We start from the raw sequence: 27,550 nt of genomic DNA on the forward strand, positions 1-27,550 counted from the left end.
GCCAAACAAACTGGCGGCTGAGTGTATATTGAGTACATTTAAAAGTGATTATTCTGATAGCAAAGAAAGTAAAATATTCATTCCCCTGCCCCTCCATGTTCATTCAGTCATTCACAAGTCATTCAGTCACAAGAGTGTTACTGACTGTCTCTGTGAGTATTGGTGTGTTTGTTCGAGGGGTTTGGTTTGGTATTCATTTCATTGAGTCTGAAACATGAATGTACACTGAAAAAAAAAATAAGTGACATTTACTTGAAAAAAGCTAGGTAACAATTTGCACTCAGAAATTCCAAGTAATTTTCACTCAGGAATTCTCAAGTTAAGTTTACTTACTAGTAAGAATTGTTTTTTATCCAGAATTTGCAAGTAACTTTTACTTGCAAATGTCTCCCTTAGACATAAAATGTACTTAGCCTTTTATAGTAATCTTTACTCAGGCTACCTTTGCATCTAATTACAAAACCCCAGTAAAACTCAATTAGGTGTTTCATGTATATTTAACTAGCTTTTCTTTACTTTTTTAATTGAGAAATATTAAGTAATATTTACACAATATATATTTTATCTACTACTACTCTACACAACTATTCAAATATGAATGTTGCATTTTTTAAACTGGGCTAGTTATTTAATAAAATTGTCTTAACATAAGGCTTCTACAAAACATGAAACATCTTCTTTTAAACTACAGCAGCTTTACTTGTTAACTGGTGAAAGAGGTCACTGCTGACAGACACACAAATACCAACATATATAATCTGGTTGGCATTGCCAGTCAAAATATTTCTAAATCAGTGCTGCCAATAAGAAATTTAAGAACACAAACGTTTAGTCATTTAACAAACTTTTAATTTGAAACGATGGGTATTGCTGGACAACACTTGGATACACATAGATATAGCCCATGAGCAGAAGGCAAGCCTTTGCCACACTTTGACAGTCATCAAGAACCTCTTTTCCCTCGATGACGACGAACACGATTGTCAGGAGTGAAGCCTTTCTGTGTTGCATTTCCATGGATGACAAGGATCTTCATGACATGTTGAGCATAGTCCTCTTCAATGACATGTTTGAAATTCAAATTTACTAATGTTCATTTTTACGTCTTCGAGTCTGATGTGTTCTCAAAAAAGGACAATAGTGGGGGAAACTAACAAAATATTTAAAGTGTTCAAATGCGTCATTCTCAGTGTATATGAGCCCAACACAATTTTATATAATATCAATATATGATATCCAAACTTTACCAGGCTGGGTGATTCCAGCATGGGTCTTGGTTCCTGCAACTCCGCCCTTTGTCCCAAGTATCTCCAGAAAGTTGGTAGTGCAATTCTCCAATTTCGACAAAAAGGTTCGCTCCAGATGAACTGTGGTTATTCTTCTGAACTCCTCATTGATCTGAAACAAAAGACAATAAAAAACAACATGATCAAGATGAGGTACCTAAAACAATTAATGCAGTAGTCCTCCCAGTATAATGTACTATTGAGCAGCAACAAACTACGACTTCAAATGTATATGTCAAGCTAATTAAACTATAACAGTACTAAGTTGATTTTACCTTGTGTCAACCGTTGATGTCAACTTGCTGAGAGTGAACGTCCTTTAATATTCTGTGAAATATATAAAGAAATTATGTTAAAACATGAACACACAACATTAAATCTGAATTTGGCTTAAATCTTCATATTGATAGCATGTTTTATCCCCACACAAAAAAACAGCACATAAACAAGTCACCATAACGTTAATACTGAGATACACAGCAGGTCTGGTCATGTTGATATGCGACACTAACTCAACACAGTACTGGCACCTTGTTTCATGCCCAAAGCCTTAATCATCAAGGACACCACATTGGATAGAGACATAAGAGACCAGTTTAAAACTGATGACAGAAATATAAGTTACTGTAAAAATATGTCAGAATATGATAGTGACAAAATAATGTTAAGTGTATTAGACTCGCTCTAAAGTCACTAATTCCACCACATATGGGATATTTTTTAGCACATTTCCCTCATTCGACCTCGGCTGCACTTGAGGATGTCCGAGAGAAAGCGCGCTGTGTGCGTGACTCAGCACAGCAAAGCACCTGTGTGGCAGAAGTGGGCTTCACTTAACCGAAGTAATTCAGCCCCCCTCCCCCCCACGTCGACGGAGCGCAGCCGGTCGAGCACCGTGTCCCCAGGCCAACAACTTTTCAAGGGAGAACCCTGTAAAGTCGCGACCAAAACCACCAAAAACAGCCACAAAATGTAGCGCCGTGAGCCATGTCTGTAATGCTGCCCCAAGTTAGCTAGCATGATAGCCTAACTAGCTAGCACGCTAAACTGACCAGTTCGCTACTCTTCAGTGTTCACAACTCAAACACCGACTTGACCGAAGGCTCAACAGCAACGTAGAGCATTAATTAAACATATAACCTACCCCAATGGCTCCCGTCCATGAAGTTCCTCTCCTCAGGTGAAACGCTGCCGTCCTTGTTCAGGTTCTGCTGTTCCGTCGTCTCGTTGACGAAAGGAGCGCGAAATCTCCTCTGACGTCACCCCGAGTACGCGCTATAGGTTGCCAGGTTTTACTCGTATTACCCAAGTACATTTTACTTTGTTGTGTCAGGTAGTGCATTCAACACAGTAGTTTAGTAGATATTTCTTGGTGTGAATGATTACAATTTACTTATAAAAATGAGGATACATAATTACAAACAAATACCAAGTAACACATTAAGTAAAAGGTGATGTTTTAAAGTAAAAGCACTGAAATGATAATTTCTTGTAAAATTTACAAAAATAATCGAGGTAATAATTACAAGGCCAAAAACTCATTTTTTTCAGTGTAGACGCATTTAAAGACTTGCAGGGTAAATGCTGAGTGTGTGACACACACACACACACACACACACACATACGTACATACACACGTGATTCCTGTGAGTTGCATTTGGATAAAGTATGAATTAAATTGGTATTAAAAATGTTTGTAAAAGTAAATAAATTCACAGAAACTGACGCACACACGTCTGCCAAGAGTCAAACATATATAACGGCTGGAAATGTGTGTGTCCTATTTATCATCCTTAATAGGTCAAATTGAGAGACAATTATTTAGACATAACTACATATACATAAAAATAAATTTGTATTTTAAGATATTATATTTGATTAATGAATTGTGTTATACTAAGTGTAATGTCTAGTTTTAATTCTAACATACAAAACTGAGACGCTTAAATGTAAAACCTATTTTTCCTCATTTCTTGTCGTATTCGATATCTGAGAGGAAACTTATTTATGATGAAAACATTTACCCTGCATGCTTATTGATTAATGCAGAATAACCCCCAATCGTTATATTTCAAGTAATTCATCATGTTCGTTGCAACGTGGATTTAGATTTATATTTGAGATGATTTTTGATGAATTTACAGTTTGTGTAATTTGAATGGGATGTTTTTTTTTAACCGAGTTATCTTCAAACTGTGATTCAAACTGTTCATATTGAAGATGTGTTGCACAGAGAGGGACGCTTGAGTGTTACATGTGGTGCAGCGTGTGTGAGAGAGTGTTTGAATAGACATATACACATCTGTTTGTCTCCGTGTTTTTCTGACAAGTTTATTAGTCTCATACATGCACAATTGAGAGGTGTGTATGTGTGTGTGTGTGTGTGTGTGTGTGTGTGTTGGACTTAAACATACATCTTGATCCCTTTTAATTTTTCAAAATGAAGGCAAGACTTTGATCTGACTGTACAGACGTGAAGAAACGTAAAATGTTGAAGTCTTGTTCTGTTAAATTCTTTAATTTGTGAGAGAGTGTGTGTGTCTGTGTGTGTGTGTGTGTGTGTTTGCCCTTCTGTTTCTACAGTAGCGTATTATTACAGTGTGTGTTTTCCCTTGCGAGCGTGTACGTGTCATAGCAGGTTCACTGTATGGTGACACAGTGAGTGTTGTGCGTTTGTAATGTCTCTTTCTGTTTCTTGCAGGATGAACAGGTGAAAAGGACGACGTGACAGTCACTATGTAAGGCTGCTGTATAACTGGACGAATATGTTTCATGTTTTATGTCACACAAAAATGAATCACAGCATACAACATACACTTTGTCAGACAGCATGCATACACACACACTTAATTACTGAAAAACTGTAAAATATAATTTGATGGGAAACCACAGCTGATGTAAAAATATATCCATTGAGACTTGTTAGAGATCCACTGAAGGACCGATCTTTTGAATTCCAACACATACGGACATTTCTCAGCTCCCAGTTTATTCAAATGTATTTTGAAGCTGCCATTGTGTTAAAATTGAAAGCTTTTAAGGCTGAAAATATGTCAAATAAAAACACATATTTTTCTGGAATTGTGTCAAATCGACTTGATATTTGTCTTAATGCCTCAGCCATTTCTGAGATGCTACAGACATGAAAATATGAAATAAGAGGCTCAAATGGACTGTTTTTTTTAACAGCACTGCTTTGTTTTTTTCCAGTTCTCTGTATCCTCAGTTACAGCTGCTGAAATGTCGCTGTGGTCATCAGATGAAACAGGACTATAGGTATGTATGAAAAAGAAATGTAACGTTGAAAGCGTCTGTATAATAGTGTTGAGGAGATGCACTGAAGCGGTGTTGCTTGTCAGATACTTTAAAGGCTTTGAATATGACTCACTGGGCAGAAATGTGTGCACGGAGCTGTCGTTGTTTAGAGTTAAGTTAAGAGTACTGTGGCATTATTTGGTGGTTTACTACTACTACCTTTTCGTGTTGATGTTGCCACTATCACAGTTTTTGTAAAACAGGAATTGTGTGTTGCGTGAGCGTGGCTTCTATTGAAAAGTTATCTTTAAGCTGTTACAAGCACGTGGTGTCACAGTAAACTGTGAATATCATCAGTTAAACGGGTCACTGTAGGGTGGACAGTTGTGTGTGAACGACAGGACAGGACAGGACAGGACAGGGGGGGTGTGCTGGTCTCTCACGTGTGTGTTTGACTCTTGTGCAAATGTGTAAAACTCCATGTGCAGGGCAGAAGTCGGCCATTTCAATTTGAGAAGCTTTAGCAGTGTTTAAGGGGTTTTGTGTGTGTGTGTGCGTCGCTGTCCAACTCTGCAGTGCTGAAATGTGTGTTTCAGTACTGCAGTGGTAGACAGCGACACACAAAAGGCAGATAATTAAAACTAGTTAGTTTGCTGTCCTGTAAACTCTGGAAATACCTGTGTTTAAACTACAATATTGCCAACAAAACTTCAGCGTGTATTAACGTAATTTATATTTTGAAAAGTGGTTGAAATCAGTGATGATAGTTGGGGTGTTTTTTAAATTTATTTATTTTTATCAGTTTGAGAAATTATCTGTAGAAATATCTTTAAATTGTTGGTGCTCAGCTAAAAAATCTTTACTTAATGATTAGTAAAATTAAAGAAATATAAGATATAATTTTGGATTAATGTGTGGACAGAGAAGATGCCAGGGACGCTATTGGGTGGAGTAACTGATTTGTCAAGTCGCAGTGTCAAAGTGGACTGTTGGATTTTGTTTGTGTGTGTTTGTGTGTGTGTGTGTGTGTGTGTGTGTGAGTGTGTGTGTGTGTGTGTAGAAACATGGGGTTAGTGTTGACTCTGACAAGGTGAGAGAAACAGAGTGTGTGTGTTGAGAGGTGGGGGTAGGGGGGCAGAAACTTCGATGGGAGAAAGGCTTTGTGTTGCAGGATTTAAGGGAGGTGGTGTGTGTGTGCTTGGGACTATCGATACTAGGAGGGGTAAATACACTTTTCGTTTATACAAAGCAAAAAAAACTGAAAGAGAAAAGTAGACGCTGGAGTTTGTTGTATCGTTGTGGCATAAACTAAAATAAATGGACAGAAAAGTATTATTTATTTGTTTTGCCTGTGTACTTGATATTTAAAGATCCCTCACAAAAAAATACAACACTATTGTTTCAGAGGCGGTGGACCCGCTGAAATACACTTTCTCTGTGATGTGCTTTGCGTGTTTAAAGTCGTGCAGATTACACAGACACGTACAGATTTTCACAGGGAATTGTAAAGCACTTAATCCACATGTTCTCTTGTTTTCAGCTGTGAGGACACGACCGAGACATGAAGGTGGACCCTCAAAACGTCCGAAGTGTGTGCGTGTATATGTGTATGTGTGTGTTAATTGTCATCAGTTTAAACACACTTTAAAGCCACTCTCTTTCACAACTAAAGACATTTTGATAGCTGTGTTACACAACACTCATATGTATGTGCTGTTTTTTAATAGGAAACGTGCTCTATATTAGAGCCTCCAAGTTAATAAACGTTTACTAAATTGGACATTAATGTATAATATGTATTGTGCAACTATGCCAGAATGTACCGGTGCTGGTAAAGTATATATTTTTTGTGACATATGACATTTTTGTAAATATATATTTTTACTCTGCAGACTGAGAGACAGCTGCTCGGAGATGCATTTAATTTATTTCACCCGGTTTGAAATTGTTACACAACTTGCTGCTCCTTCCTCTCGCTGTCACGTTGACTTCGATCCCTCCACTTGTGTCAAATAATGCAAGCAGCTGCACGACGGCCGTCGGCGCGTGGACACATTTGTATACTCTTGTCCCTCTGCTGAGTACATGGCAGGCTTTGCTTTGTGCCACAGATCATCCGTGTGTCCGAATTTTATGTTTATTTTCTGTGTGCGTGTGTATGTGAGAGAGAGAGAGAGAACGAGAGGGAGACATTGAGTATGGCGGCAGAGGAGGGGGTGAGTTGGAGACCTAAAAGAAAAAGAAGTGCTGTTGCAAATCGCCTTTCTGGGTCGGAGTGCGGAACAGAGGGCTCGTGCTGCGGAGGAGAAAAGTCGTGACAGCCGGTTGTGCTGAAACATCCAGCGTTCATGTGCATGCAGATGCTAAACCGTTGATTAAAGCGATGGAAAAAAATCCCATGCCTGTCTGACTGTTTATGTAACACACACACATCACATTTCATCTCCCCTTCGGATGGGGAACAAACTACGATGGGGAGGGGGATACTCTCGCGAGAGTAAAAAAAAAGAAAATAAGCGAAAGTTGGACTGGGGATTGTAGTTTTTCCTGTTTGGGGAGCCTGCATCTGCCTATGTTGCAACAGAGGTGAGTGTGGAAGTAGTTATGTGGCGAAACACGGGCGGATATGTGCGCTAAGATGCCTCACTGAACCTGCTTCCACATTTTTTTGTGGTTATCAGCAGTATGATGCAGGCGGAATACCTAAAATAGACGAGTGACTCATGTCTAGGTGGGAGCAAGCTGACCTCACAGACTGGCACCACTTTAGCCAATAAACTGCCTCCCAGTGCCCTCCGAGGGGCGGGAGAAGCAGCACATATTTCACCAATGAGAGCATTCTTTCATTCATAAAGCGGTGCGGGGCAGTTTTTTATTTTTTCCGAAAGCGTGGGTTTGGAGGGTTTCATAATCCTGACTGAAACCGACAAACCTGCTCCGGTGAGAGCCAATGACAGACTCTGGATGGGAGCTGCCGTAATGTTTGCCCAATCGCTCCTCGTCCCGGTCTCCCTTTGACCCACCCTGCTTCATAGAGAAAATCGAATGAATGGGGGAAGCTCTGGGCGATGATCGACGCGCAAATGCATCCAACCGGCGGGGCGGATCAACTGAGGGACGTCTACTGCAGCCAGTGAGGAGCAGAGGAGGGCGGGGCGGAGTAAGGGGGGTGGGCGGTGCACTTTAAATCAGGCTAGACAAGTGTTGGGGGAGTGTGCGCGCGCGCGTGTGTGTGATGCTACAACCTCCTTATAAAGGGACTCTCTCTCACGTTGTGGCTTGGAAATTAGAGCACATTGCCTAAAATTGAGGTCTCCACACACACACACACACACACATACAGAGTTTCGCACACGCCAAGAGCCGCAACCATGAACTGGATGAACGTTGAGGAGACGCTCCGCAGGGCCGAGGCGCCTCTCTTCTGGGTCGGCGCGTTCACCGTGGCCTCCCTGGCGCTGTGGCTGCTCTACAGGCTGCTCTCGGGCTTTAGGATCTGGGTCTTGGGAAACGGGCAGCTTCTCTCTCCGAAGCTGGGCAAATGGGCAGGTGAGTTCGGGTTCACATCAGCTTTCACGCCACCTACATCACGGTCACGAAGAGGGCAGCTCACAAAGTAGGCAGGTGGACTCGACGTGCAAACACCAGAACGAGTTTTTTTTTTTTTTTTTTTTTTTTTTTTTAAAGCTCAAACTTCACTTTGGCACAAAGGAGAGCTGCATTCTGGTGCGTTTTTTTTGTGTGTGGCTTAATTCAAGGGGAGGTTGATGTTGCGTAACAAACACAGGTAAGCAGCTGATTGACTGGCAAGATAATGGTCCTTATTAGCTCAATTGTTTTTTTTTCTTCTTCTCCCCTCCCCAGTCAAACACAGCACCATCTGCTGTGAGGGGCTCCAGTCAGCGTTTTCACCCACATTTTGGAAGCAGGGGGGTGTATGGGGGGGGGGAATACCCCACATTGGTGAGCCAGGAGCCAAATTGCGCAGGCTATGCGCACTTTTCAGGGAGCTGTGTTATGTGGGTGAGTTCTCTCTCAGCCAGCGCACTACTGAACCACATTAGCCCATCAGTGAGGATGTAGGACAAACCCATATGTCCAGTTAAACGTGCCCTACATCAAGATCATTTTTATACCCTTTGACTTCTCAAAATATGTCACATTGGGGTTGTTTGTCCCACAAATTGACACTTGTGTTGATACTGCTGGTTTTTTTGTTACTTTGTATATGTTTTTGATCAGGCGGTGTTTTGTCACGCTTCTGCTTGTGTCGTCGGTTTCTTGTCCCATTCCGTTTGCCCTCCACGTTAGATAAGATGAAAGCCTCTTTCATTGGATTTCACTCTATAATGTACTTTTCTAACGTGATTGGACACATTGAGAGCGAGTTAGCAGTCAAATTAAAGTCTATTTTGGTTTGGTAGAGAGTGGTCTCATAGGAATCGCCCTGCCATGGCTTGACCCATTTCTCCAGTCTCCTGTTTGGTGAAGACTGCTGCGTCTGGAGCCTCTTGCTGCGCAATTTTACCAAGCGCTCCCCTTCGTATCGTGGATAGGTTGATAATCTCCCTCTTAACACCCACTAAACCAGGCGACCCGGATGATTTGAATGCTTGTTGTTGTCTCTTTTTCTTGTAATAACCCAGATGTTTATCTGCACCGTGACGTACTTTGCCTTCAAATCGTCGTTTTTTTTAATGAATGGAGCGTTTAATTGATGCCCTGTGCGCCATAAGAGGCTATGGAACGCCTGACGCAAAGGTAGGGTGCCTTAAGGAATGACTAATGTACGTTTCATTGTGATTCTGCTGGAATATGCGGAGGAATGCCGGTGCACACCGATGAGTCATGCGCTTGTTCATCTCTTCGTCATCCATTGGTCATGTAGAAATTGTGATATCACCCCCCCCCTCCCCTTCCCTCCACCTCCTGCACCCTCAGTATCTTGTCAGATGTAGCTCTAACTTGGCACTTTTGGTAACCAGAAATGATTCCTAGTATTTTTTTTGGTGCAGGAAAGAACATTTCTGAGTTGTTGTTTTTAAAGTATACTTGGTCCAATATAATCCCTGTGAATCTGTAGAACTGAGTTTTAAGAGTGCAGGAAATGGTCCAGTCTAAACTATCAGTTTTAGAAAGGATTCTTACTGATCTAAAGGTTCATGAAAACTATAACTTTTCCACACTGGTCACATTCATTTCATCATGCCTTTTTTATTTTCTTTAACAAGTCAACTTGCACGCCACTCCCTGAAACCAGTTCTTGGCACCAGTCTGACATGCCAACGGTTGCAGCCATGGCAGGAAGTGAACAGGTGGAGGAGGGGAGATGTTTGCTTGGGATGAGGTGTCCTCAGCTGGTTGTACCAGATGTGCAGGTCTGGCTTGCTCAGGTAGTGGTGTGATTTCTTCTTTAAAGACACGTCAAGTAGTGCCACTCCGTGTCCCCGCCTTTTCACTGAAGGACAGAGGCACCTGTTGCAACAAGTTAAACGGCCTCTAACCATTGAATAGTGCCGGTATTGTGCTTTAGTTTAATGCCCAGGGTGTATATGTGAAACTGCACTGGCAGGAGTTTCAGTCTTTGATGTATTTTCTTCCACATCCCTTGTGAATCCACTCTTTCTTGCTGTGCAGTTACAGAATACCTCGTGTTAGGGTTTTGCGTCTACGCATGGCAGTACATGTACAAATCCTCATTTGCCTCTTTTTTCCTTTTTTAAGGAATTTTGCTACATAAACATTCTGTCATTTTAAACAAATACTTTTGTAGTTGGACTAAGAAATAAGCCACTGGTTTGGTATCTTTACATTTTTGACTTCATGTGATAATAAAAGAGGATATTGGTTAGTCGAGCAAGTTATTACCCTCCCTCCTAAAAAACATATTTTTCACTCATAGAAAGAATTCTTTGACGACCATGCTTTTTAGAAAAATGTCCCACGCCTGGCCACTTGGCTAATCCTTCAAACATGTGCTTTTCTATGTGCACATGGCTGTTGTTGCAACACAGGAGACAACTGGTCAGACCGGTTTGAATGTGTTGTAGGCATAGACTGTATATAAGAAGGGTTGCAGGGGACTGAGGTAAAGTTTGCCTGGAAAGCAGTTGGCTCAGATAAGAGTTAAACCCTCCCCATTTTAATCCTTTTTGTTTGTTTAGAGTTTGTTGTGTTCTCACTGCACATCTTTCTGTGCTAAAGCTCTGCAGCTCTCTCATGCAGAGCAGAGCAGGGATTTCACAGGAGTTCCTCTGCTGGTCTTCCCCTTAGTGGAGGAGACCCCTAGCGGCAGAGCAGGAGCATTGCAGCATGATGGAAGGCGGCTTCCCCAGCCTCTCTATACTGCACCGTGCATCCATCCACAGCATATTCACCCTCCCCACCTCCTGTCAGCCCAATCCATGTCTGCAGCTCAGTTTTTGTTGTTGGTTTAACCTCGAGTGGAGGAATGGTAGTTTTTATCATGGCACATTTTGTGTTTTAATTTCTAAGCAGATTTAGAAGAAGACCAACAGGTGCATCAGAGGAATGAGAGATTCCTGAATGTTGGGATATTTAGTTATTATTTTGAAAGGTTATTTCTTGGTATTTTAGCTGGGTTTTTTATGCGGTGTTCAACATGTATGCTTTTATTTCCAGTGGAGCAGCTGGAATACTGTAATGTGTACTGATGCCCCGTTTTCTCCTCTCCACTCGCTCCAGTCTTAGCCCCCAGCATCTCGTATTATATAACGGAGCCGGTGTCTGCTCTGTTGTGAGTGTAAAACTCCATTACAGGGAAGTAAATTAGACCAAAGGGAGCTTTTTGCAAGGTTGGGGTGGGGGATGCGTCTTAGAAGTGCCCCCTCCCTTTTGACATCAGAGTTTATTGAGAAAATGGTCCTATTATGTAAGAAGGATGCAGCCATTCATCAGTACAGCACGAGAGTGACAAAGACTTGGGTCAGCACTTGCAAAAGATTTTAGTTTGAGGTTCCATTTGACTCCGGGAGTGAACATTAGTGGCGTGCAAGGTTATGAACACAAACTGCAGGCGAATTAGAGTCACAGGGCGGGTTTTAATTATGAGAGAATACATTCTTGGGTATATTTTATGAATAGGCATTAGGCTTCATTCATGGTACGGAAAATGCACACGTGAATGAAATGTATTCGTGTATGTGCGTTTCCACTGAGGCAGGGTCTCCACTTCTTCATCCTTGTGAATGTGCTTCCCCCTAGTGCTTTGTATGAGAGAGAGAGAGTGTGTGTGTGTGTGTGTGTAGGCGAGAGAGAACACTGCTATTCATGTGATGAACACGCTCTGTGACACGTGCCGGAGCCAGGGATGCTGGGTTAAAAAAAAAAAAAAAAAGGAGAAAAAAAAGAAATCCTCTGCGTCTCCCTCATTTCAAGCTCTTCTCCCCCCCCCCCCCCCCCCCCACCCCCCACCCTCTCCCCTCCCTCACTCCACCTCACCCATCCAGCCTGTGTGTTCCTCTATATCCTGCACTCTCTTTCAGGCTACAGTACCATGTAATGGGAAAATATGTCATAGTCTCATGTGAAGGTTTAAAGAATGTAAGTCCTAAAAGTGCAGACACCAAACTGTAGTTTCAGTAGATGACTTTAATTAGTTTAGTATCCAGGTGTCTTGTTATCTGTTATCATTGTGCACTGTTTCTTTCTTCTTCGTAAGACAGAGACACAGAGAGGCTTTGACTAACAGAGATCCTCTGTTTGAAATACTTTTGACTTCCTTTGCTGACGCGTTATCTGAAGTTGTAAAGGCGTAAACCTTTGCATGCACATATGATGTGTGAGGGTAAAGAATGTCTATTCTGTCTCTGCAATGGTCATTTTGATGATGTCACAGTGGCTTCAAAGGAAGCATCTGCTGTGAGTTTAAACTGTTTATTGTAAGGCAAACTGTGAACAAAGGGATTTGCAAACAGGAGATAAAGCATCTTCCTGACTGTCTTAAATGAAGTATACTAAGGCTCGAAGGATGACCTGCCTTTTATTGTGTTCTTTGTGTATTCTTGTTAGCTAAGCAGATAACAGGAAGCTGTCTGAGCATAAATGTCCATGCATTGTGACTGTTGGGTAGAGCACTCTTCTAGATCACTGCAATGTGTCTGTGAGACTGTTCTCTTTGCTTGCAAGCAAATAAATTGACTTTACAAACCTTGATCGTTCATCAAAACTCTGTTTACTTTATATTGATTGAAAACCTTCACTTTCTTCTCCCGACTAGTCATAAGAAATATTCCACAACAACCATCTTCCTCTGAGCGTGTTGTTTTCTCTCTAGTTTCACTTCTCTCACACTCTCCATCCATCTCTATTTGTGTTCTTTTTTTTTTTTTTTATTTAAATACTCTCGTTCAATGAGCAACAAAGTCATCTATTTGCAATTTAGTTGTTGTGTTGGTATTAATACTGCAGCTTCACAAACGCTTCAATGTTTCTTCACTTTATCGTATTTTCATAAATTGTTATAGTGGGTTTTCTGACCACTGCCGAGACTACGTGAACATTTCTAGATATAACTTGTCAGTAACTTTCTTTAAACAAATGATTATTTAAATGCTCTCGTGCTGCAACTTTTCATCATTGATCAATCTGCTGGCTATTGTCTCGATTAATCGTTCGGTCTATATGTCAGAAAATGCCCACAATAAAGCCTGTATAACTTCCTGGAGCCCAAAGTGACGTCTTGAAATTGCTTGTGTGTCCAACCAACAGTCTAAAAACACAAAGATAATCAGGTTTACTGTCAAATAAGAGGAAGAAAAGCAGCAAATACTCTCAATTGTAATGGCTAAAACAAGGTAATGTTTTGGTGTGATTTATTGATTGACTATGTTTTGCTCTGTGCCCAAATATAGATGCTGCTTCTATCTTGGGCAGCTCTGAAGTACATGTTCTCTGTCTCTCACCCTCCCTCCCCTCATGTCTCCCTCTCCTCCCCCGGCCCGATCAAGCTTTATTTTTGTCTACTTTTGAATCACCCATGTGACTTTCCTCCCCTGCTATTTAAAGCAGGCAGTGTCTGTGTGTTTTGAATGTCGAAGGTGGGCGGATGGAGAATAGTGTGTGTTTTGGGGTGAGGGGGGGTGCTGCTGTCTTTGGATCTTCTGCTGCATCCCTCCCTCCGTCTTTTTTTTTTTTTCTCTTCCGACGAGGTGGGAGGGGCTGCTCGTTGATAGGCGAGTTTGGGGTGCGACAGATTATATAACAGCACGTAACGAGAGCGTACGGGGCATACGAGGACCGCAGTCTGTCCTCACTGAGAATCTTAATTGGGGATTTGGTGTGGGGGGGGGGGGGGGGGGCTCATTTTAGCTCTGTCTCGCTCTCTTTGCATAGGAAGTTGAATCCAAAATACACCCAATCACCCTGTGGGTAACTGATAGTCAAGACCATGCCAGCATTCTCTACAACTAAACACACTACATCTGCTTATTTTACTAATCGGCACACCAGAATAATCGGGGAATTAAAAAGAAATCTGAATCTCTATGAAGATGATAACATGAGTTGCTCATCCTCACACACATGCCTTCTGTCATGCATTCAACGTTGATCTAAATCAAAAGATTCTTCACGTGTCGGTGGGTTTTTGTGGTCGCCCTGTTTAGTTTTAGTTTTTTTTTCTCACTGCTCATGAGATCAGATCTTGTGTTTTTTGTTTCATTATCTCCCAGCCTGCAGTGCTCATCTGGGCTTTAGGTGGAGGGCTGAGGATGCAGCAGCCTGGTCGTCGTGGTGATGCTGATGGTGGTGGGGGATCTTGTTGGTATTCAGGTGCTGCGGCAGGCAGCCAGGCAGGCAGGCAGCTCCCAGACGAGGCAGTGCAGGCGCGCTGCTATTTTTACTCCTCCTGCTGCTTTTTTTAGACCCCCGGAATAGTGAGCAGGCAGCAGCAGGGGCTGCTCCACTGCTGAGGAGGGAGGGAGGGAGACAGAAAAGGCTGGGGGATGTCAATACCTCTGGACGTGATGTGCAGCACTGAGCACGGCGGAGCAAATGCGCCCCCGTCAGGCCGCTTCGGAGCCAGCATGCTGGACCAGTAAGGCGTTGGGATGGATGGAGGGGAAACTGGGAATGAATGAGAATGCAGTGCACGCATCCCCCTCCTCCAGCACACGCATGAATACATTCATGGATTTACACGCGGCTCTTCCCCAGCCTCTCCCAAATCTCCATATTTTTTTTTTTTTTTTTTCCTTTTCTTTCTCCATTGTACACATCACGCTCATACGTGGTTGCCCCGTCAACACACATTCAACCCTTTGTTGTCGGTGTGCGTGCGTCTTCTCCGAGCGTCAGGAGCGCTGCTGTCAGTCACGTGCTCGCTTGCGTAGATCTTTTTTTCTTTTTTTTTTTACATTACATCTGTGTGTGTGTCACAGATGTAATGCATTGTTCACGTGAGGGGAATTAATTCCTGCTTGGAGCACTCGGGTGTTTGATGTACAAGCGGAACACAGTGTCCAAAAATACCATTCTACGGTTCTGTCACTGTGGAAAGAGTTGACTTTTTTATTTCCCTCTCTGTCGTTTGTGCAGTGTCCAGCGTAGATTCATGTTTGAAGGGTTGCCAGTTATTGGTGGAACAATTGGCATCTATTTTCATTTTGTTGTATTTCAGGCGTGGCTGATAATCCGGAATACTTGCTTTTGTTCGTGTAATCGGTGCACTAATGGCAACTCAAAGTCAAAAAGGAAATGTCTTGAGACTCGAGAGGAACTCTGTGTCCTCACCACACTGCCCCCCCCCCCCCCCGTTACACACACACTTCTCTCACTCACTCCCTCGACAACGTTTATTGAGAAAATGGTACTATTAAATAATTAGTGGGAGGAGTGTAGTCATTCACAAGTACAGCACGAGGGCCTGGGGGGTTGTGGGGACTGGGCATTAGACCCGGGGGGGTAGACAAATGCAGATTTTAAATTCAAAGTGAAATCACCAAACCAAATCTGGCCTCCCACTTCAGATAAAACAAGTAGACATCTGTCCAAAATAGTTTGAGTTTGAATGTTTCAAGTCACCTTATCGTAAAAATTATTGTAGTTTACAATTTTTTTGAGTTTAATTACAAATGTAATCATGTGCCCTGACAGCATGCGAATGTTTTGCGAAAAGATTGATTTTAATGAGTGTAAAGGCCCATTCTCAGGTTTTTAGTCGTTGTTTAGTGATGAGACAATCAAGCGATTAGTGAGACCAGAAGATAAGAGTTAAGACTGACCCTGTTCTCTTTTAAAATGCACGGCATGCGTCGCCTGAACTCAAGTCTGACACATTGCATATGTTCTTTACTGTTCAAACGGTCATGCCACACGTGCGTTTCAGTGCATAACACATTCTCGCACGCCTCTCCTCTGTCAGGTTATAGGGTTGAAATGCCGACGCTGTACGTGCATTTTGACACATTCTCGCACGCAAGGTGCAACTCTCTGCACCTGAAACTCAGTCATGCGAGCAGGTGACATCCCAGCGGCCTTTCTTTGGGGTAAATTTCTGTCCTATGTGACAGGAATGTGGCTCTTCTTGTTGTAGTTTTGTGTCTTTTTTTTTTTTCTAGTTCAGTTTCAGGTGACAGTCATTTCTCCCTCCACGAAGGTACCGTAAGGCATAGTTGGAGAAGCTATTTCTCATCAGTCAGTCCTCATTTGTTGGCACAACATGTCTCAGAAAAGGTTGTCTGGCTGTTGCCATCTAGCAACCTTGTAACTCCGGTCGCGTTGACTTTTCATGATCTAAACGGTTTCATCATCATCCTCCTCTCAAAACTTGCATGACTGTCACCAGAGAGGAGGCAGATTTGTTTTTATTACAGTTCCTGGTGTGTGTGTGTGTGTGTGTGTGTGAGATGGATTTGTGTAACCCTGTGAACATAAAACAAATAAGCCTCATTCACTTATAGGTTAAATCAGGCAAAAGCTGATTTTATGCCGAGGTGGTTGTTGTCTCTATATCCCCCCCCCCTCAGCCATTTTACCTTGCAGCAAATGTAGCCTCTGTTTGCCCCCACCTGCATCTGCAGCGAGAGCCTGATTTGGTACAGCCCGCGCCCATTGAGGCTTTTCTGCCACGGAGCGTTTCATTCTTAACACGGGGAGGTTTAAAAATAACCAGGGATTCTGCTCCCTTTTTGACTTTGTGCTACTCTCGCTCTCACTCCTCTTCTCTCGCTCACTCACTTGTTGTTCTCCCTCCTCCTCCTCCTCTCCGCCATCTCTATTCTGTCTCTTTCTTCTTCACTCATTCGTTCTCTTGCTTCGCTCCAGTTCTATTTTTAGCCGCCCCTAGGATCCCTCCTCATCCCCCCCCCTCACCCTCCCTACCCCACTTCACCCTCCTCTTCTCTGCTGCTCCATGTTCGTCATCACTCCCTCCTCTCTGCATCCCCTCTCATCTTGTCTTTTTCCTGCTCTCTAGCTCTTTGCCAGAGAATGTCCTCTACCTCTATTAATCTTTCATCAAGCCTTGCTGATAATATATTCATGATGCACGACTGTGTGTGTGTGTTTGTGAGTATCCCCGATCCCTCCTTATCACCCCCCCTTCTTTTTTTTCTTTTTTTTTTTGTCTTGCGTCCATCTCCCCCCCCCCCCCCCCCACACACACACACACACACTCCCTCTCTCCTTCCATCCATCCTCCGTCAGTCAAGAAGGAGCTTGGGGTTGATGGGCAGTGAATGTTTAAAAATAGCCCCGCTTGCTTGACAAGGTGAGGAGAACTCTGAGCAGAGGAAGAACATCAGCTCCCTCTCTCGGTCTCCGTCCCCCTACGATTTGGCCACTTTACCGTCCTCCTATGAAATCTTTCCTCTTTTGCCAAACTATTCTGGTCCTCTCCGTCTTTTCCACCATTCTGCGTCCCTCTCTCGCTCCACCTTTTGTCTAAACTGCACATTGGCTTGATTTTAACCTTGCCAGTCAGATAACATTATATTGTTTTTGCATCGCAGGAGCTGCTCCCAGTGAGGTATCAGTGGGTGTTGAGGGCTTTGTGAATCCTATACTGTCTTTTATCTTTGTTCTGCTTCAATCTATACCATCTTATCTCCGCCTCTGTACAATCTCCGTTCTCTCTGTTGTCTTTGTAGCTCAATCTGTGTGATTTGACTCCTATCCATATTATCTTGCGTTGTATTTGCAAAAAATCTGCCGCAAAAACGACTTCCCTTTTGTGTGCACCATTTTAAAGAATGGACTCCCTCATCGAAAACAAAACAATGCTGCGATTGTAGAGCTTCGAGAGAGGCTTTCCTTAATCGTAGGTGAATAGTGCTGCGAGGTGTGTCCGCCAATGGATTTTGCGCCGCACTCGAGTCCACTCGAGGGCCCGAACTCCATGTTCGGGCCCTGAGACGTTATGGTGACACCTGGAAGCAGTCAAACCTGATGTGAAGGCGTGTTGCAAGCCTGTGAACAAAGAGAATCACGTTTGTGCGGTTTTTTTTTTATATGTACGACTTTTGTAAGATGTAAAGATAAGAGACGGTGAAGATGGATAGTAGATGTGCCAGAGTGATGCGCCGCTCCAGCGTGACTTGCCAGTGAGACACTGCTGCCGTTGATGTAATGTGCCGTTTGACAGGGTTAAGAGGGCAGAGATTTAAAATACAAAGTGGACTTTTTTAAGAGCACCTACTCCCTCATTTGTTGAACAGAAGTTGATTCGACTCCTGCCCCGGCTACATAGTGAGAGTGTCATGAAGAGAACCTATACTCACCACCTTTTTTCTTCTCTTCTGTCTCTCCAGTTGTGACGGGAGCCACGGATGGAATCGGGAAATCCTATGCGGAGGAGGTGAGGCTCCTGGACCCTTATTTATTTCATTTCTTCCACGGCGAAGCTGTGACTCATGCATACACACACACACCGTATTCACTCATAGGCCACAGTAGGGGAGAGCTCTTACGGACCTATTAACGGGGAAGAGAGTCCGCACACACACTTCAACACAGGCTCGTCAACAAGAGCTCATACAGATGTAACGAGCACACGTTGAATAGGGGCTACCCTGCCACGTGTTTGGCCCAAACTGGTGTGGGTGTGCTAGCTGGACAATATAGTCATGTAGGGCCCTTTGACTCATACTGTTGCTGTTGGTGCTACAGTGGAGCTAACGGTAGGCCAACATTTTACCCAGTGTATTTTGTAGTCGTGTTTCATGCAGAAACGCGCCACTTGAATTCTGCTTTGGCGTAATAAATCCACTTCTGTGCCCTAAACTGCGTCACACAATCGGATTCGCTCACTGTGCACAGCAACATGCCCACAAAGATCAACCTGGCTGGAGAAACTCATGCTGATTTGAATATTTGTGCATCCAAAGAGTTGGTCAGAATGGGAGATAAGTTGAGGAAAAAATGTTTTTGCCGTCAACGTGCATACACAGAAAACAAAGTAGAACAAAGGTAAGCATAAACATTTAACAAATATGTACACGTATAAATGTATGTACAAAAGTATATATGTAAACGTAAAACACAATGAAATGGAGGTAATAGTGCAATGATGCAAGGAGTTAATATATTGTATGACAAAGAGACCGAAAATCTTGAACTTCAGTGCCCAGAAATCTGATCTTTTTCTGTCTCCTCTCGCTGCCATCTGCACCTGCCAGCACTGTGTGACATTGTCCTCAATATAATAGACGATGTATAGATGATGGTCAAACTTGTGCGTTCGTTAGTAACTGTTTACTTCTTTTCTAGCTGGCTCGTCGAGGATTTGCCGTGATGTTGATCAGTCGCTCTCAGGACAAGCTGGAGGACGTGGCCAGGTCGCTTGGTAAGTGTGTATAAATGTTTGTGTGTGTCTTCACAACATCATAGAAACCTGTTCGAGGTTAAGAGTGAGTGGGCTTATTAGGATGTGTATGGGCAGGCGATGACCCCGTCAACTACAGGGTTTCCTAGGCCCAGAAAAGAGGGCCCGATACCTTCTGCAGCAGGAGTTAGAAAAGAGTCAAAAAGAGAGAGAAAAGCACAAGTTTATTTTAGGTGTTTCACTCTGTGAAAGTGTTGCCACAAAGGCATTTGCTTCCTTTTTCAAAAAACAGTGTTTGTTTTACACAATCTCATTTTGTGAGTAGTTGCACTTTTCATATTTATCTTCTAAATACCATTTTTCACACTCTTTAGCATCTGCCAAGTCGTGCCTTTTTGGTTCTTTTTTGAGAGCTGGTGAATTGGAAAAATGCAGCCAACATAGCAGCCTGTGTTTTACTTCATCAAACATGTTGGATATCTTGCCTGATTTTTAAGAACCACCTGTTCATCCGAGGTATTCGTTGGAAACGAGCTTTCTTCATTCACGTCTACACAGTTGGAAAATGAGCATCCTTATGAAGGAAAAAACCTTTTTCCCTCCTCCTCTCTGGCCCATCTCCAGATTTGAACAAAAAGTGCCCTCTCCCTGACTCGCTCTTTTTCCATCTGTCTCTGGCGTCTCCCACAGCGTAATTTCCCCTGTCGTGCTTAAAGTCCACAGAGGGGGCTGATGGGTAGTCACGGGATGCCAAACTCTGGCACTCCTCCCTCACGATTAGTCTGACAAAACCGCCCTCCTTAGCATGTAGCCGGGCAGCCCACCCTGCCCCACCTATAATTTCAATGTCATTGTAATCTCTTATGTAAGCATCTCATTTGACTTTTGATCGCACCTACCTGGCAACCCCAGACTCCTCCAATTTGGCAACCTCAGCCTTAATAGTTCTGCTTATTTGCCACCGTGTCCGAAGCTGCTTTTATCATTTTCTTTGACATGGACTCAAAGTGATCGTGATGTCTAAAAATAAACTGGATATAGATTTCAGAAAGGCTCCCAACCCTTTTCACCCCCTATTATTTATTTATTTATTTATTTTTTTTTCTCTTTTTTTTTTTTTTTTTTTCTTTTTTTTTTTTTTTTTTTTTAATTTACTCTTATCCCTCTCAGGTTCCCCTCATTTAATCTTGTCTCAACTTTAAAAAATACACTGTCACACTACTGATCTTTGCCGAGGCACATCCCAGGAATTTTCCTCCTATAACTCCCTCCGCCACCTATCAGCGAAACGAGTCTTTGGACAATAAATTCTAATTGCAGCAGGCGCGTCAAACACGATGAGGGTGTGGAGGGAGGGTTAGAGGAGGATGGAGAAAGCTCGCTCGGCTGGTTTGTTGGTACGCAGTGCCCTCTTCAGTTCTGGTCTGACGGTGACTAGTTGCATCCTCTATTCATTTGAATAGATCCAGGGTTTTGCTCTGTTGTTGGGCCATGTAATGCTGGCTGATTTGTGACACACTCATGATAGTGAGTGTGTGGTGTGAAGGCAAGATGAATAATCTTAAAGACCAAAAGCTCAGAAGGATGCATGTTTGTTTTCACAACATTTCTAAAAGACTTTCTTCATTGCCCTGCCTGAATACCATTGTAACCTTTTTAAAGTTAATGGGACACCTGTTTCTCCCTTCCCAGAGGACCAGTACAAAGTGGAGACCAGGACCATTACAGTTGACTTTGGCAAGGCGGACATCTACAACAAGATCGAGGAGGGGCTGACTGGTCTAGAAGTTGGAGTTCTTGGTAGGTTTGCAGTGGGAGGTCAGCAGTATTAATAATTGGACATAATTCATGAGGCTGAAAGGTGGTGTGCTGTACAAAACCTTGCATAGTTTGGCCTTTTGTTTCGCTGCTGGCAAACTTCCCTTCTGTGACGGATTTGTACAACCGTACAACACCTAACAACATATTGTTGAAATGTAAGGTGGTGACATATCCTGGTTCTCTCTGAACAGCTGAGTATTTATATACATTTTTACACTCCTTTTAATTCAGATACTTGAATTGACTTCTTTGTGTTTTTTCTGTCAGGTAATGTTGGGAATGTGCTCCTTGTTGACTGTGGTTTGAGGTGTGGTTGAATCACTGTGGCGTTGTTGTGAAAGAGACAATAATGCCAGAACAAAAATGATGAATACTCTTTTGTGCCGGACAGTAAAACATTTTTGGGGCATGTGTTCCTTCTAAAAGTCTGAGAGACTTTTCAGAAAACATTTATTGTGACATCACGACTCATGGTAAATGTTTAAAGTTGCATCGAAATGTCAGCTGCTGGTGCCATTTCAGATGTTTAGACTCCAGAGTTCACATTGTACTTTCTAGTTGAACGCTGAAGGAACTCTTTGTCCTCTTTTTAATGATGCCAATTGTGCTCTACTGGTTGTAAGGTGTGGCTGAGTCTAGTGTAGAGTGAAATGCCTGTTTCTATCTTATTAGCATTTGCTGCCACCTAGTGGTAGAAACCGGAGCTAGTTTTGTTACTCAAGCACTATTTTTTTGTTTTGTTTTTTGTAAAAACACTGTAGAATAATTATTTTGTTTTTGTCCTCAACAGTAAACAATGTTGGTGTGTCCTACCACTACCCTGAGTACTACCTCCAGATTCCCGATCTTGACAACGTGAGTGTCTTATTTCATCTTTATTTTTGAATGGAAATTCTCTGATGCTGATAGCCAAGAGTGCAGTCTAAACACAACTGAGCTGACTCCTCTAAGCCTGTGAACAACAAAATTAATTAAAATGTATTGTTTTTGTCTCGTGCCCCACATGGTTATTCATTATTGCCTCAAGTTTACCAATCGTCTGGTAGCCTTTTTTTAAATATATATTTTGTGATCAGCTCTCTGCTGTATAGTACATAATGTTATATGTGGTTGTTTATCTGTCTGGTGCTTTCTGTGTTTCAGTTCATCACAAACATGATCAACGTCAATGTCACCTCAGTGTGCCAGGTGAGTTTGTCTCCAACAACTCTGCACACTTTAGCAGGGGAGGAAATCTTCCCAAATACCTACAGCCCACATATTTAGATCTGACCCCTTGTGTTTGTACAAAGTTTTTGGTCCATGTGTACAACTCCCCCCCCCCCCCCCCCCCCCCCCTTTTTTTTTTTTTGTTTTTTGTTCTCTTCTTTTCCCTCCTCCTCCTCTTCTGCTGTTTCTTCCATGGTACCTGCAGTGTCTCAGTTGTTCCCAAAGCAACGGTGGACTACACCAACGCTGTCTGTACTCGCCACCCACGCAACTCTCTCTCTCTCTCTCTGTCTCTCTCTCTCTGCCTCTCTTTCTCCCTCCTTACTTTTAGTTTTATTTTGTTATTAAATAAAACTCTTTCCCAGTCCCTTAAGTGTCCTTGATGAGTTCTATCATTGTTTCTGTGTGACTGCTGATGTTAACTGGGCTTGTGTTGTTGTTCTTTATAGATGACCCGTCTGGTGCTGCCCGGAATGACTGAGAGGTGAGTTAAATGATGGGCTTCCATGTTTTGCGACATGACTGCATTCAAACATCAGTGTTGTGATTGTGTGTGTGTGTGGGGGGGGGGGGGGTTGTGGCACAGATGCTGCACAAGGAATCTGAAAATTAAACAACCTTGTTTTCCAAGAGCTGATATTTGGGGGATTACACTTTATAAAGATGGCCCTTTCCGTCACTGCATCTCTCTCTCTTTTCCTCTCCTCCTTTGTTCGTAATGCTGACAGGCTTTCAATTCACACAAAGTGCTCTTCCCACCCGATTGGCTGCTGTGTTCCCATGTGACTCCTGCTGGCCAATAGCAGCGTAGGCACATTTGGTGCCGTGTGAGGCTGGAGCGTCGCTCCACTACATCACTGCAGCAACAGGCTGCCATGGCAACACACACGGCCACTACCACACAGTTCTAGTGTGTGTGGAACATCACTTTGTGTGTATTTGTGAGTGTGCTGAATGTGTATAGACACAGAGTTCCCACTGGCATGGAAAGCCTTTTTTTTTTCTTTTTTCTTTTTTTTTTTTTTTTTTCTTTTTTAGTTTGTGGATTTGAGGAAAAAATAAAATGAGGACAGAAAATACATTTACTGCACTGTTCTGGGATCAGTGCTTCACATCGTGAGGGAAGCCCTGTGGTGTAGATTGTTATGGCAGCAGCGTTTCTTTGAGCAGGCTTTCTTGATTTGACAAAATTCCAAATTAACTTTAGTCTTTGATTTTTATTCAGTCATTCAAGATGTAGTCATTAAATCTACCTTGTTGTGCGTTTCTCAGGTCCAAAGGTGTTGTCCTGAACATCTCCTCCGCCAGCGGCATGTACCCCGTCCCTCTGCTTACAGTCTATTCTTCCACAAAGGTATGTGCTACATCTGTACTTGTCCATCAGTCGTAATAACTCGCAATTCTTCCCTTTTTTTAAATTGCACTATTTGGCGTGATCAAATTTACAATCTTTTGTCCTATGTGCAGGCCTTTGTGGATTTCTTCTCTCGTGGCCTTCAGGAGGAGTACAGGCGTCAGGGTATCATCATTCAGGTGAGTTTGGGGTTTGTCTAATGGGATTTTTTTATATATTTATTTGGGACAAGGATGTGTTCTCAACTGTGAGGACGTATGTCAGGAAGAGGGAACTGCTTTAACAACATTGTTTCCCATTAACGTTGAGAGATCGTAGCACAAACAATAGCACTGTTTTATATAACCTTTTGCCATAGGCTCTGATATGATATACGATTTATCCATTTGATGATCCCTAATTTAATTCACTCACAGATTTAGCTCAAAAGAAGTTACGAAATCCAACTTGTTGCTCTCATCCAGTCCTGCCTGAAGCACAATGCCATGAATACACATTCATGAATGATGCATTGTTCCAGCGGGAACATTTTTGAAAATATGTTGTCCACAGGAGGCTTGTTTGTTCTGTTTTTAGCACCTTCTGTAGTATTCACTCTTGTGCCACCTTGTGGTGGAAGTGTGTACAGCAGTTTCACCTCAGCAAACTCTGAGTGTGTGTGTTCACCTGATAACCCCAGCCAAGCTTACAGCAAAGATGTCATGGATGTTTTTTAAATGTGATTTAAGTATATCTGACAGTGCCATTGATCAGAAGGACACATGATACAACTCTGTGCTGCAAATCTGGAGTTAAACTTTGTGACTTAAATCAAGAAACAAGAGACTCGATGCCAACATGAGGGAAGACCAAGGAAAATTAAAAGTAGTTTGATTTGTACTTGGGCCCGGAAGGTTGTTTTTTTTAATGAGTTTGATTTAAAAGTGTTTATTAGTATGTATTCAAATCACAAATTGAATAATTTTACATGGTAAATCTCCTTCACGCCACAGTCCCAGATCCTCCAGATGAAATTACTAAATTACACACTTGATTTGTTTGTCTCACGGTTTCCCTTTGACTTCCTGCAGAGTGTGCTGCCCTTCTTCGTGGCCACTAAAATGACTCGTATCAAGAAGCCCACCCTGGACAAGCCCACACCAGAGCGCTATGTGGCAGCTGAGCTCTCCACTGTGGGCCTGCAGGGCCAGACCAATGGCTATTTCCCACACGCTGTCATGGTAAGAAGTGGGTGGAAACCTCAAAATACCTATAACTCCAATGTTGCTCTTAGTTTTGGGATGTCAGACTTGAGACTAAACTATCTGGCTCAGTATTTCAATCCACCTTTTCAATTAAATATATATTTAGTTGCGGCACACATCAGTGTACATCCAGGCTGTACTTTGCCTTGTATGTGGAAACTATTAATAATGCTGTAAAATAATGGAAATGGGAACATTTGATGCATTGCATGTCATATAATTTGCACTTGTTTTTCCTTAAACAATGTTTTAGGTGCTATAGAATTAGTATAATTGACTTAAAATGTACCTTTTTTTTCAAGAGGTCTTGGAAAAGGGGTTTAATATTTTTTTTTGATGTTAAGATAAAAGCCTGAAAGCTATATAAGAATTTGATTGCAAACGTATGCACCTTATTTATTGTTTCTTTAATCGCAGGGTTGGCTGACCACCAAGCTGGTGCCGATTGACCTCGTCATCTTCTTTGGAGCCAGAATGAACCGTCTGCAGCGTACCGGATACCTGCGGAGGAAGATGCTGTGGGAGCAGAGGAACGGAGACAGTTTGAAAAACGATTAGGAAGATGGCTGACGAATCTTCAGGCAGCCTCTGTTCTGACCCGGCGCAGCGTTTAAGGAAAGCTGAGATTGTGTTTTGTATCTGTGTGGCTGATCCTCCTGGGTTACCTGAGATCTCGCGTGTGTGTCTTCAGTAAGTGCGCACGTCAAAGCATGTGTATGACTGTTTAAAATGGCAAACTCTGCCCTGTTATGATTTGTCTGGAGAGAAATAGCCAAAGAAGGAATGGGGCTGAAAAAAAATGAATATGCTGCTCATGACAAAGAACATTAATACATTTTGGTGGAGATAATACAACAAAAAAAAATAGTGATTTGTTAACCCTGCTGTTGTAAGCAGCGGAAAATGGTGGTGGGCATCTTTTTATATATTTGTATAATTTATTTTATATTTTGTATGAACACACAAGCTAAACTCGGACCTTTTTAAGACTAGCTTTCAACCTAGTCCTGTTTACAAATCCACGAGCCATTTAACGATGGCAATTTCTGCTTTCCATCACGTCTGTTTACTTTCGTTACTGAACTGCCATTGTCATGCATTGGTTCTTTCTTCCTTTGTTTTTTTTTTGTTTTTTTGTATGATCTTGCGTGTTAACAGAATACTTAAAATGATGCTTTGTGGTGGGTTGTTATTGCACCAATGTTTTAACCTGTCCTAAACCGAAGAGTTCTCGTTAACTAAGTGTGGTATTCATCACAAGTGCCTTTCTAATGAGAATGAATGCAGGAAATGGTCAGACAAACAAACATTTGCTGTCTGGTTCAGAAGGCTGTAATTCAGCTGGTGCAATATCCATATGAACTACACAGTTGCTCCATTTTGTGCCTTCTTTTTTAATTACAATGTGAACCTTAACAGACAAAGGAAAACCTCTAAACTGCTGTACAGTTCCTCCAGTGTGTTTTGAAGGGATTTCACAGGGATAGATTATTCCCTACAGTTGGAGTTTAAACTAAAATGCTTCATACCTACAGACTGCTTCAAAAATAGAACTGCTCCTCCTCACACAGTTGGGGCATTGAGTACGACTTGGTCTGGCCTTTGCCTTTAACTAAGTGGTCTTGTGAATGCTTCTCCTTTTGTATAGGTGTTTTTTTAAAATGTGTTTGAAAATTAAAATAATTAAATTAGAATTTCTACATGTAAAATACACTGTTTACGTTTATATAACTGGCAACTTGTGTTTTCTACTGTTTGTTAATAAAAGTTCTGGCATACAGCACAGTGTTGTGTAATTGTGTTCCTTTTTTCTCCCCCCAATAGCCGACATGACAGCTTTTGAGTTTTTTTGGGATGGTACTGTATATCATACTGGCTCAGCAGCACAATAAACCATTGAAATCTGGACAGAAGTAGTCCGGAAGAAGTACTCGTACTCTTTAATAAAAGTAGTAACTGTGTAAAAATACTAGTGTAGGTAAAAGACCTGCATTAAATGTGTACTTAAATAATATACTTATATTCTAGATAAAAGTATGCATTATGTATATATTTGCACAGCTGGATCTGGATCACATTAGCCAAAGATTAGAGGCAGAGAGAGACAAAGAATGGATTGTAAATATGGGGATCGGTTTGTAAATTATATATGTTGGGAGAAGGTCTAAATGTTTCCTCATAAATATCTAATTGAGAATAATGTTAAGGAAGTGTCATTCACACAATTATTTATAAATATCATCCTGCAAATTACTACATGTATACATTTTTAAAAAGACACACAAACTGCTCTTTCTGTGATGAATACTAAGAAACAGTTTTCCCCTTTTATTGTAATTCTCACACCACAATATTTTCTCTGAGAAATTTGATAATGATGGTAGCACTTTTCTAATTTGTAAATGTAAATTGAACAATTAAAAAATATATATTTTGTTGTCTTATTGTAACTGAGATATGTGAAATAAACAAGTTTGTCAAGACACGACATACCTGCATGGTTTAAAATATTTTACTATCAATACATTATTGTTCAATTTGTATGCTATCACTTGTATACTAAATCTGTATTATATCCTGTTTGTTCAAATAAAAAGTA

At 42.0% G+C, this 27,550-nt stretch overlaps 1 protein-coding gene across 1 annotated transcript; it reads left to right on the forward strand.

Annotated features, from left to right (window-relative positions):
- The first annotated feature begins 7,753 nt into the window (after positions 1–7,753).
- On the forward strand, positions 7,754–27,494 carry hsd17b12a (hydroxysteroid (17-beta) dehydrogenase 12a). The gene is made up of 11 exons (XM_076089513.1): positions 7,754–8,090; positions 18,311–18,357; positions 19,269–19,344; positions 21,016–21,123; positions 21,935–21,999; positions 22,288–22,332; positions 22,803–22,837; positions 23,626–23,707; positions 23,821–23,886; positions 24,778–24,927; positions 25,369–27,494. The coding sequence occupies exons 1-11, from the start codon at positions 7,913–7,915 to the stop codon at positions 25,507–25,509; spliced, it is 993 nt and encodes a 330-aa protein (XP_075945628.1). The 5' UTR covers positions 7,754–7,912; the 3' UTR covers positions 25,510–27,494.
- The last annotated feature ends 56 nt before the right edge of the window (positions 27,495–27,550 follow it).

The sequence above is a fragment of the Anarhichas minor genome, unplaced genomic scaffold (assembly GCF_050575085.1).
Source record: "Anarhichas minor isolate MPS153535 unplaced genomic scaffold, ASM5057508v1 ptg000011l, whole genome shotgun sequence".
Lineage (NCBI taxonomy): Eukaryota > Metazoa > Chordata > Actinopteri > Perciformes > Anarhichadidae > Anarhichas > Anarhichas minor.